Genomic DNA, 11,758 nt, shown 5'->3' on the forward strand with positions numbered 1-11,758 from the left:
AATGGATCTGCTCGTGCATGGGGTTAAAGCATTGTAATCCTTTTATTTTTAATATTTGGCATGTTCCTGTGCTGCTGCACATCCCTGTGTGTACACGTGTTGCTAACGCACCCTTTAAAAAACGGAAAAGAAAAAAAAAATACTGGACCATTGACTTTAGACCAGGTTTCACTTGGTCAATGGCACAGTCATTTTCAGTTGCCTCAAAACAGCAACACGGCAACAATGCGCCTGAGCACACCTCGTTTTCAGAGGAAGTAGATAAGTGTAATGGCTTTCCATCTGATATTCCAAGTCAAACAGACTCTTTGAACATAATTTTTCCATGTTTAATGGAAGCATCTGCCAGTCTTCTGAGAGAAGGTGTGTTATGTGTGTGTATATGCCTTGGGTAAGGGTTCCTCCACGTAGACCCTTCCGGCAGATTTTGGGGTCACTGATGAAGACTTAGCAGAGCTGGCACTTTCTGGACGGGTGTGTTCAGGTGAGGAGGATGTAGACATTTTCCTGGAGTGAACCAGAGCTGCTTCTATAGGTCAGGACAGAGAGTAAATTTCACTAGACATGCATTTACACAAGGAAATATAGATGGAAATGGACAATGTTAAAGTGGTAGGTAGAAAAATGGGAGATTTCCAAACTTTCAAGTCTACAAATTGTTTGAATGAGTCTGTACAACTTAAAGCTGAATTACAATTAGAACAGTAATTAGGTAGGCCTTTTAGTCTTATTATCTTATTAAGACATTATTGGGAGATACAACTGATATTTACATGCATTTTATGTAAGTAGTCTGCTATACTGCTATAAAGATCTCATGTATCAAATACTTAACAAAAACACGCAAACTTTTTATATACACATTGTCATGTTTTATAGAGTTAAGTAGTCTGAAGCAAGTCGATGTACCTTTTTCAACAGAGTCCATAGTGTCCATCAGAACCATCTCCACGTTTTTAAAGAGAGTTTCCTCATCTACATCTGCTGTGACTTTCACAAGAATATTCTGCCGATTACCAAACCATTTCTCCAGTTTTGGCCATGTGTCATGGAACCCACTGATTCTATTAAAGAAAACATAACACAGAAGACTATAATATATGGAAGCTTGTTTCCTCCATGGTTGAAAAAAAAAACAACAATTGCAACTTCTTATCTCACAATTCTGACTTTTTTTCCTCCAATTCTTTTTTCTCAGAATTGCGTGATATAAAGTCGCAATTGTGAGATATAAACTCACAAACATGACTTTTCTTGCAATTGTGAGTTTATATCTTTCAATTCTGACAACTTTTCCCAGAATTGTGACATATAAACTCACAATTGTGAGTTATAAAGTCCAATTCTGAGGTAAAAAAAATACTGACTTTTTTCTCAGAATTGCGAGTTTATCTCTCACAATCTTGACTTTATAACTTGCAATTGTGAGTTTATATCATGCAATTCTGAGAACAAAGTCAGAATTGTGAGAAAAAAATTAGAATTGAGAGATAAAAAGTCGCAATTACCTTTTTTATTTTTTATTTAGTGGTGCAAACAAGCTTCCATATTTTATGATCATTTTGTGCCTTAAGAAAATCTATTAAAAAATCTGAAAGTCACAAAAAATTTTCTCCAGAATATGACATATTTTGGGGTGAAACAGCATTCAATGAAAAGAAAAAAACAACTTCATTTAATCTATCGGGATTTGCCTGGATCATGTAATGTTAATCTATTTTCCAGTACACTGAACTGGAAACTGGTGACACCGTATGTTTACTTTGGGCATTACAAAATGAAGCTTGTATCTTTCCAACTATAATTGAGTGCACAATTATATGTCATATAATCATATGCCCCGTGTACTAAAAACAACCACCGTATGTTTTCACACACCTGTGCTGTATCTGTTTCATCCCCAGGCTTTTGTCATCAGACAAGGATGCTGGATCTTGTGTGTCCAGATCTGTCACACTCATCTTTTCATCTGGAGCATCACTGTCTTCTCTCTCCTGGACTCTGCTCTCTCTGTCCACTAATAGGTGAAGATAACAGCTTATACATACTAATAACAACCATGTTTGTCATGTTGGTAAGAGTAACTGATGTTAAAGTTAATAACATCAAGCACTGCAATCCGAATAAACACACCAGCCTGGTGAGCGCCTCGCTCCAGAACCTGCTCATCTGAAATGTCTAACAGCACCACTACGTCCAGTGCAGGAGATGGAGGACATGGATCTTTAGGCGTGTTTTTGTCTGTGGATAAGTTGCTTTGTGTTTTTGTCTCAGTCTCATCAGGTTCTGTCCCGTTCAGAGCTTTCTCCAGCATCTGAGCCTGAGTGATGTCCACTGGGAACCCGTCAAGGATCCAGCCACTATCAGCAGGGATGTTCCTGAAGAACACAGCAGGAGGAAATCAAACCAGAACTAGACTATCTAAGTCAAGAGAAGTCAAATTAATTTATATAGCACTTTTCATAAATGGCCGTAGGATAGAGCAAAACAAAACAAAGGTCATGAATTAGAAGTCTAAAACAAGAGAAAGAGAAATGTCGGAGGATTGCGATATAAGAAGAGGAGCTTGAGTTTGTTGCAGCCATATTTATTTGAACTGCGAGAGGAGTCTAAGCTACTCCTACATCTATGTCATTTGCTGTGTCATAGGTTACTCGTTCACTGTAAATCAATCCGTACGGCCGTTTTCCGGAAACTAGTTATTGAAGTTTATAAAGTTTTAAATATGGATATAAATATGGCCATTAAAAAAACCCATCACTTCACTTCAGAAGGCCTTTATTAACCCACTGGAGCTGTATGGATTACTCTTATGATGAATGGATGCGCTTTTGGGCTTCAAAATCACACGCCACTATTCACTACCATTATAAAGCTTCGAAGAGCCAGGATATTTTTTAATATAACTGTCTGAAAATAGCTAGCTATATACACCTAGGGTGGCTTGAGAATGAGTAAATCATGGGATAATTTTCATTTTTGAGTGAACTATCCCTTTAATTGTTCATTTGTTAATTAATTCAAAACAAAACTAAAAGGTGCACTCACGTGATATAATACTATCTACATAAGTACAGTCACCACCATGATCACATGACCAGCTGAACAGTATTCAATTTATATCAGTTAACCCCCTAATATGGGACATTTAAAATGTTTTGTAGAATAAATAACCCCCAGAAAACAGTCTGAATCATAATTCTTTGATTGACGAGTCAGAATTAAATATTCCAGAGAGTGTTGTGTAGTCAGAAAATAAGCATTATATATAAATAAGCATTTCAGCTCTTCACCTGATGGCATCCACTATAATGTCAACCAGAAGTTGATCAGGAACAGCTTTGCCTGTCCTAAGAGCCTTCTCTACCGCTGCACCACACTGCGCTCGCAACGACCACTGCAGAACACAGCATTGTGTGTGTCACGAACCATATCAAGAAGCTCAATGCTGCTAAATACAGAGAGTTTGTGTGGAGAGTGGTTGTGTATTTGCTTTTACTTTTTCTTTGTCCTCTTTTTTGTGAACTCCAGATGTCTCATGAGGCTGCGGTCCTGCTGTGAGACATACGGAAGAGTTGGTCACTACTGGAACTTGAGTGAGCAGAGTAAATAATGTCACTGTTGTTAAACCTGATCTTTATTGGGTTTTGGGTTTGGTATAGAACATTTATGGAGAACCAAATATGAGGGAAAAAAATAATTAATATGTAGTTAAATTAAAAAAAGAAAAAAAATGGAAATAAATTTACATGATAACTACAGAAATAAATTCAAGAATAAGTGTAATCAATTATTACAGAAATGAATAAAAGTGAATAATAAAAACCATTTAATTAAATAATAGGACTGTGAAATATTGTTAAATATTGTTATATTATTACACTTTCAAATATCTGTTTTTTTTTATTAAATATATTTTACAATGTAATTTATTCCTGTGATCAAAGCTAAATTTTCAGCATCATTACTCCAGTCTTCAGTGTCACATGATCCTTCAGAAATCATTCTAATGCTGATTTGCTGCTCAAGAAACATTTCTGATTATTATCAATGTTGAAAACAGTTGTGCTGCTTCATATTTTTAGGGATTCATATTTTTATAAATGTCTTTACTGTCACTTTTGATCAACTAAATGCATCCTTGATGAATACAAGTATTATTTTCTTTCCAAAAACATCTTACTGACCCAAAACTTTTGAATGGCAGTGTAAATAATGTCAGTTTTAGAAGCTGTCTAATATTCTCACAAACCTGATTCTAGAGGCGAGGACGTCTCCATCTCTTCATCTCTCTGAGGCTGCTCAATACCTTCTGTCGGAGAACCATTTCTCTCCAGGTTCTTCTGAGCATGGAAAATACATGGTCAGCCCCAACATGGGAATTAAACAGTGTAAATAATGTAGTAAATAAAATGTTCGAACAGACAACAGTACAGTAAAACAGATCACAAACTGTTCTAATAACGTTTTTTTTTTTTTTTTTTAAATATGATCAGATCTGTTGGTTTTCTACCTCAAGACACTTACATAATACTAAGAATAAGTTTTTCTGACCTGTGACACTTCTTGGCTTTCACTCGCAGCCTGTTTTTCCTTCTGATAGGCTGATAGAGCATCCTGAATCAAAGTGTTGACTGAGAGCACATGGATGCCAAGGACTGATTCCCAGAGATCAACAAACAGCAAGTCAGGAAATTTAGTTAAGATGTGTCACAGCACTTTTCATTCCAGTACAGCTCTTATTATGATGAAGCATCAACTCCTACCGTTGCTGATCTTGGCGAGACAGGACGTTTTGCCTGAGTGGGTTTTTCCCAGAATGCATGCTTTAATGGTGAAACGGGGAAAGAGAGGAGGAGGAGTGCTGCCACTGGGTCGGACTATCATGCTCTGTAGACGACTCAACACATGATCCAGAATATCATTATTCACTGGTGAGGCTTGACTCGCACCCTCTTCATGCAGAACCCACTCACCCATCATGGCCTGAAGTGAGCAAACAGAAAGATTCACATACATAATACTTGCACTGGCATGTAAAAGATCTATCCCTTGACTGTTATTTCACAGGAAACAATTACAGGGTTTTTAGGCAAATAATTGATCACAGATTATGTACTCCAATGTGAAAAGTGTCATTTATTTCATTAACACACTTTACATCAAGAATAAATCTACAGTAACTGAAAATACTCTCAACATACTGTCCTTACCACATACTCATTGTAGTCTTGATTATTGAGTATATGGAGCTTCTCCAGCTCAATGATCTGTTCTGGTGTGGGGTCAGTAGGGGTGGGCTGCACACTGGCCACTTCATACAGCGGCTTACCACTGAAAAACAGCTCCATCCACTCCTGCATCATCTTCACTGGTATCAGACTGGGAAAGAGTGAAGATGGGCATTTTACCTTTTTTTAAAGCATTTTTTTTTATATATCATATTATTTCCTCACACACACTACTGTTCCAACGTCTGGGGTCAGTAAGATTATTTTATTTATTTATTTTTTGCAAGGATGCATTTGATCAAAAGTAAGACATGTAAGCAGAACTATATTCGACAAAAAAATAATAATTGATGTTGAGCAGCAAATCAGCATTATTTTTGAAGGGTCATGTGACACTGAAGAATCGAGTAATGATGCTGAACATTCAGCTTTGCATTACAGGAATGAATTAGTTTTTAAAATATATTCATATAGAAAACTACAGAAGCTTGTTTCTGACGCAGAATTTAAAAATTCTGTGTCAGAATTTAAAATATCTCACAATTCTGACTTTTTTTGTGTAATATAAAGTTGCAATTGTGAGTTATAATGTCAGAATTGCAAGATATAAACTCATAATTGCGAGTTACGAGATATAAACTCACAATTATGACTTTTTTCTTGCAATTGTGAGTTTATATCTCGCAATTGACATTTCTTCACAGAATTCTCAGTTTTTTTGTAGTCAGAAATGTGAGAAAAAAAGTCCGAATTGAGAGCCAAACTTGCAATTGCAAGAAAAAAGTCATAATTGCAAGTTGCTGACAGAATTGCTAACTTTTTTCTCAGAATTGCAAGAAAAAGCCAGAAGTGATATATAAACTTGAAGTTGCTTGTTATAAAGTCAGTATATAAACTTCTGACTGTATACGCAATTGCAACTTTAGATCACGCAATTCCAACTTTATAACCCGCAATTGCAACATTGTATCACACAATTCTGAGAATTAATGTAAAAAAACTCAGTCTTGGTGAGCATAAGACACTTATGGAAGCCCGTTTCCACCACTAAAAAAAAAAAAAAAAAAAAAAAAAAAAAGCCACTAAAAAAAAAAAAGAAAAAAGATTAATTGCGACTTTTTATCTCAGAATTCTGACTTTTTAACTCGCAATTGCGTGTTTATATCTCACAATTGCGAGTTATAAAGTCAGAATTCTGAGATATAAAGTCGCAATTAATCTTTTTTTTTTTTTTTTTTTTTTTTTTTTATTAAGTGGCGGAAACAGGCTTCCATAGACACTTCTCTCAAAGACATAAAAAAATCTTACTGACTCCACACTTTTATATGGTAGTGCCTTTATAAAAAAAATGTAGCAAAATGCGCTATATTTTATTTTTATTATAATGCACTATAAAATTATTAACATAGCACACTGCACTTTTTTTTATTTCAAATAACAAGAACATTTTTATTTTTCATCATGTGAGTTTTTTTTTAACTCCATGACTGCTGTTTAGTGTGATCAGTGACATAAATACTTGGATGTGAGAAGCCGATATTCTCCAGCTTTGGTAGCCAGATCGACAATCTGTCCCAGAATTCCTCTGCAGATGTCAAAGCGCTTGCGGTAGCGAGCCTGAGCGCGCTCAGCGACTAGCTGTTTGTGAAGCTCATGCTCCATCCTGATCTGTTCACTGCGCTCGAGACGTTCCTGTTGGGCGAGAACCTGGACAGCGGATGGGACAATCATAATCAGAACCACTCAAAACCTTTTTCTATCACCGTATGGGTTGTTTTGTTCGTGCATGTGTGTATGTGTATGTTCTCTCACAGCTTCTCTATCCAAGGCCTCTTGGAAGTCTCGAAGGCGGCGTTCCTGGTATTGTCTCTCTTGGAAGATCCGGTTCTGTCGAAGGACCTCTTTCTGCTGCTTTATTTGCATCAGCTGCACGGCGATCCTCTTCTCCTGCTGCGTCTGACGCATCAATCGACTGACCATCTGTTCCTCTCGCAATACCTCCTGCAGGAAGAATATCAATGCAAGAACCAGATATGATCGAGACATATACTGCTGGCCAAAAGTTTGACACTTCACATGACATTCATACATTTTTAAGTGTGATTTAAGATATTCATTTTAACAAATAAACCTTCCTCAAAAGCCTGATGGATCATATTTGATACTCAAATTTTAAAAAATGATGCTTAGATAATCAAGTAATCCTAAGTTGCTTCAGTCCAGTAAGTGTTCACCCTGAAATATTACGAACAACATTAAAGTTTTCTTTAAAAAATTGTTAAAGATTTTACAGCAGACAGACGTGTGAAGCACAACCTGAAGGGGGACGTTTTTCCAATTATACTAAAAGGCCTTTTACTTGCTAAAAAAGTATAAACTATCAATCAGATGACAGAAGGCATGTAGTAGATTGTATTCAACAGGTTTTCCATCAAAGTTTTGATCATGTTGATAATTTAGAGGCCTTAGAAAGGTGTGTATAGAATATGATGCAGTAAGCTTTACAGGGTTGAAATAAGCGGTCACCTGCTGAGCCTCATGGGCTTGGAGTTGTTCCATCAGCGCACGTCGTCTCCGCATCTCTCTCTGTTCCCGGGCAGCAGAGTCTTCCTCCAGACGCTGACGGATGTTCTCGATGTAATCCTTGTTCCACTGTTCTTTGTCGCCTGTACTCATAGGCTGGGTCACACGACCACTGTAAATCCAGGTAAAGGTACATGTTACATCCCAGAGCTCACCTAATCAGAAAAGTATTTCCAGTTTTGTGTGCAATAAGACGTAGACGGTCAGTGAAGGAACTGTGAACAGTATGTCAGCCTGCTGTCTGTAGCTTCTGTGTTTTTTTTTGGTTTGTATCCCTAGATTTTCAGCGTTATGCAAACATACCTGTAGAGAAAGGTTTCAACGCCAGCAGGAGAAATCTTCTTCTGGTGCTTCTCAAACTGTTCTATCTCACGATGAACATGCTGAAAATCATACTTCATCTTAAAGGGTCACAATCACACAATCAAATTCCGGTTTTCTTCTAAAATATGACCATCACAACATGTGTGTCATTTTTCATTCCAAAATCAAAAAGAAACAAAAAAAAAAATCACCTTATGGTACAGTAATTCTCATTACTGTAATGCAAAAAAAGATATACAGTATTTATGCATTTATGCATCATAGTGCTGAACTGCAAGGTTATTTTAGTATTATTTATACTTACATACATTAATATTTTAAACTTGCTTTTATTTTTATATTTTCAGTTTTCATTTTAGAAGTTGTGTTTTGTCTTTTTTATATTTACATTCATCTTTTTTATGTTTTAGTTTTTGTAATTCTTCAACTTAAAAATTAGAAATGTTGTATTTCAGCAACTTACTAAAAGAAGTTTTTTTTATTTTTTTGATCTAATATTCATATTTTATTTTATTTTATTTCAGCTTTATTTCAATTACTGAAAACAATTTTTGGTAACACTTTACAATGAGGCCTCATTCGTTAACATTATTTCATATATTAAATAACATGAACTAACAATGAGCAATACAGTACATTTGTTACAGTATTTTGTATTACAGTAAATCTTCGTTAATGTTAGTTAATAAAAATACAGTCGTTCACTGTTTTTCCATGTTAGTTCACAGTGCTTTAACTAATTCACAGTGCTTTAACTAACAAGTACATTTTATTATTTTAATAATGTATTAGTAAATGCTGAAATTAACATTAACTAAGATTAATGAATGCTGTAGATATATTATCCATTGTTAGTTCATGTTAACTAATGTTAAAGGAACACTCTACTTTTTTGAAAATAGGCTAATTTTCCAACTCCCCTAGAGTTAAACAGTTGAGTTTTACCGTTTTCGAATCCTTTAAACCAATCTCCAGGTCTGGCGGTACCACTTTTAGCATAGCTTAGCATAGTTCAATGAATCTGATTGGACCGTTAGCATCTCGCTCCAAAATAACCAAAGAGTTTCAATATTTTTCCTATTTAAAACTTGACTCTTCTGTAGTTACATCATGTACTAAGGCCGACGGAAAATGAAAAGTTGCGATTTTCTAGGCCGGTATGGCTAGGAACTATACTCTCATTCCGGCGTAATAATCAAGAAACTTTGCTGCCGTACCATGGGTGCAGCAGGCGCAATGAAATGACAAGGCACGCTCTCTGTGCAAGCAGGGGGTCACAGGCGCTGCGTAATATCAAAAATATGGAAACTCTTTGGTTATTTTGGAGCGAGATGCTAATGGTCTAATCAGATTCAATGAAGTATGCTAAGCTATGCTAAAAGTGGTACCGCCAGACCTGGAGATCTGCTGAATGGATTCGAAATGGTAAAACTCAACTGTTTAACTCTAGGGGAGTTGGAAAATGAGCCTATTTTCAAGTGGAGTGTTCCTTTAACTAATGAAACCTTAGTGTAAAGTGTTTCCCAATTTTTTTATTTAGTTAGTTATTAGTTTAGTTTTAGTTAACAATAACATCACTGCTATACTATATTCCAATAATGAGTGCTTATGGGGCTAAATGTGCATTATTATCATGAAAAAGATTCACCTGAGCCTCTTGCTTTTTCCGAAACTGATGGTGTTTCTCAGAAGCTCTTGACATGCGAGTGTGTGGAGGCTTTGGGATCTGGACTATAGCTGACTGAATCTGAATCATAATCTCGTTCTGTTTTCTGCGCGCCTGCCGGTGCTGACAAACAACAAATCATATTGTCAATCTCAGTCAGCACTATTACATGCTGATTCACAGTAAAACACATTTGTGAAAACTTAGAGGATGAAACAGAACTGTTTTAACAAACAGGTTTAGTGTCTGTTTGATGCAAATGAATAAATAAAGTTAAAGGTACACAGCCCTGCAAAAGTTTGGAAACACCCCTGGCAAAGTGTGGTTTTGGACGATATCAGCATAAATCCTTATAATTTTTTAGTGCAAATACATTACAGTAACTTGACATTATCATTGAAGACCAGCAATAATAATTTTCATTTTGATTACATAATAATGGCAATATATACATGTCAAAGTCAGATCAGCTGTGATGCCTGGTTACTGGTTTAAACTTGGCCCAGGTTTGTAAAAGATTTTTGGGTCAGCACACCTTAATAGCTTCAACAATTGATTGCCAATGAAGTTTAGAATACAATGAACCAATCAGAACCCAGTTTAGGTCAGATAGCTGCTAATGGTGGATTTTTTGATGAATCTAAAATGTAAGTTTTTTCTATGTATAAACTGTTTTTATGTAATAAAATATGTTTCGTAGTTTGTGTTGTCCCTTATCAGTGCAAAATTATCACAAATTAAAAAGGATTCATGCCAATATTGTCCAAAACCCCACTTTTCTAGGGCATTTCCAAACTTTTGGCAGGCAGTGTATATATTTATCACAGGGAAACGTTAGCTGTGGTTTAGCTCTAGAAAGGCAGACCTTTTCAATGTCCCTCAGCCTCCTTTCCTCCTGCCGTTTGAGCCGGTCCTCTTCCTTCAGGAGTTCAGTCATGACCGAGCGGTTGTACATGTCCTGCCCTCTTTTATGGAAGCGTTTTGCGATCTTCTGCATCTTCAGATCCGCCTCACGCTTTACCACCGTCTTCAAGCGCTGTGAGACAAACAGCCTGAAATGAGACTCTTTTCTTTGGTCCCAAAGTTACAGTGTTGGTAAAGCAAATCAAAACATGAAACTAACTTTAACCCCCATGTCATCCAAGATGTTCATGTCTTTCTTTCTTCAGTTGAAAAGAAATTAAGGTTTTTGAGGAAAACATTCCAGGATTTTTCTCCATATAGTGGACTTCACTGGGGTTCAACGGGTTGAAGGTCCAAATGTCAGTTTCAGTGCAGCTTCAAAGAGCTCTACATGATCCCAGACGAGGAATAAGAGTCTTATCTAGAGAAACCATTGGTCATTTTCTAAAAAGAAAATACAAGTTTATATACCTTATTTATATACCAAATTACATAATCACATTGGAAAGGTCACGCTCATTCATTGTTTTACCTTATTTTTTGTAATGGCCATCTAACTTAGTCTTTGCACGTTCACTTTGTAGACACTGGATTGGTACCTTCACCTACGTCACGCGTGACCTTTCCAATGTGATTACGTAATGAGTGGCGCATCGCAAAGAAGTGCAAGATGAGCATTTGTGGTTAAAAAGTATATACATTTTTTTTTTTTTTTTTTTAAGAAAATTACCAATGGTTTCTCTAGATAAGACACTTATTCCTCGTCTGGGATCATGTAGAGCTCTTTGAAGCTGCACTGAAACTGACATTTGGACCTTCAACCCGTTGAACCCATGAAGTCCACTATATGGAGAAAAATCCTGGAATGTTTTCCTCAAAAACCTTAATTTCTTTTCGACTGAAGAAAGAAAGACATGAACATCTTGGATGACATGGTGGGGGTGAGTAAATTATCAGGAAATTTTCATTCTGAAGTGAACTAATCCTTTAAAATATTTCCAGGCAATAAGTTATCCCAACTTACCAAATAACCAGAACATTATGACCACCT

The 11,758-nt window shown here is 36.2% G+C and overlaps 1 protein-coding gene across 1 annotated transcript in view; it reads right to left on the reverse strand.

Annotated features, from left to right (window-relative positions):
* LOC125267251 (sperm flagellar protein 2-like) overlaps positions 1–11,758 on the reverse strand; it is a 25,921-nt gene that overhangs the window by 12,069 nt on the left and 2,094 nt on the right. The window contains exons 4-19 of the mRNA XM_048188708.1: positions 10,670–10,840; positions 9,787–9,927; positions 8,118–8,197; positions 7,758–7,926; positions 7,044–7,232; positions 6,751–6,938; positions 5,214–5,382; positions 4,767–4,986; positions 4,555–4,658; positions 4,253–4,343; positions 3,500–3,552; positions 3,294–3,397; positions 2,105–2,378; positions 1,879–2,006; positions 910–1,064; positions 387–529 (exon numbers count right to left, since the gene is read on the reverse strand). Coding sequence (XP_048044665.1) covers positions 387–529; positions 910–1,064; positions 1,879–2,006; positions 2,105–2,378; positions 3,294–3,397; positions 3,500–3,552; positions 4,253–4,343; positions 4,555–4,658; positions 4,767–4,986; positions 5,214–5,382; positions 6,751–6,938; positions 7,044–7,232; positions 7,758–7,926; positions 8,118–8,197; positions 9,787–9,927; positions 10,670–10,840 — 2,379 coding nt within the window. The remainder of the gene's footprint in view (positions 1–386; positions 530–909; positions 1,065–1,878; positions 2,007–2,104; positions 2,379–3,293; positions 3,398–3,499; positions 3,553–4,252; positions 4,344–4,554; positions 4,659–4,766; positions 4,987–5,213; positions 5,383–6,750; positions 6,939–7,043; positions 7,233–7,757; positions 7,927–8,117; positions 8,198–9,786; positions 9,928–10,669; positions 10,841–11,758) is intronic.

This window comes from Megalobrama amblycephala, linkage group LG4 (assembly GCF_018812025.1).
Source record: "Megalobrama amblycephala isolate DHTTF-2021 linkage group LG4, ASM1881202v1, whole genome shotgun sequence".
NCBI classification, from domain to species: Eukaryota; Metazoa; Chordata; class Actinopteri; order Cypriniformes; family Xenocyprididae; genus Megalobrama; species Megalobrama amblycephala.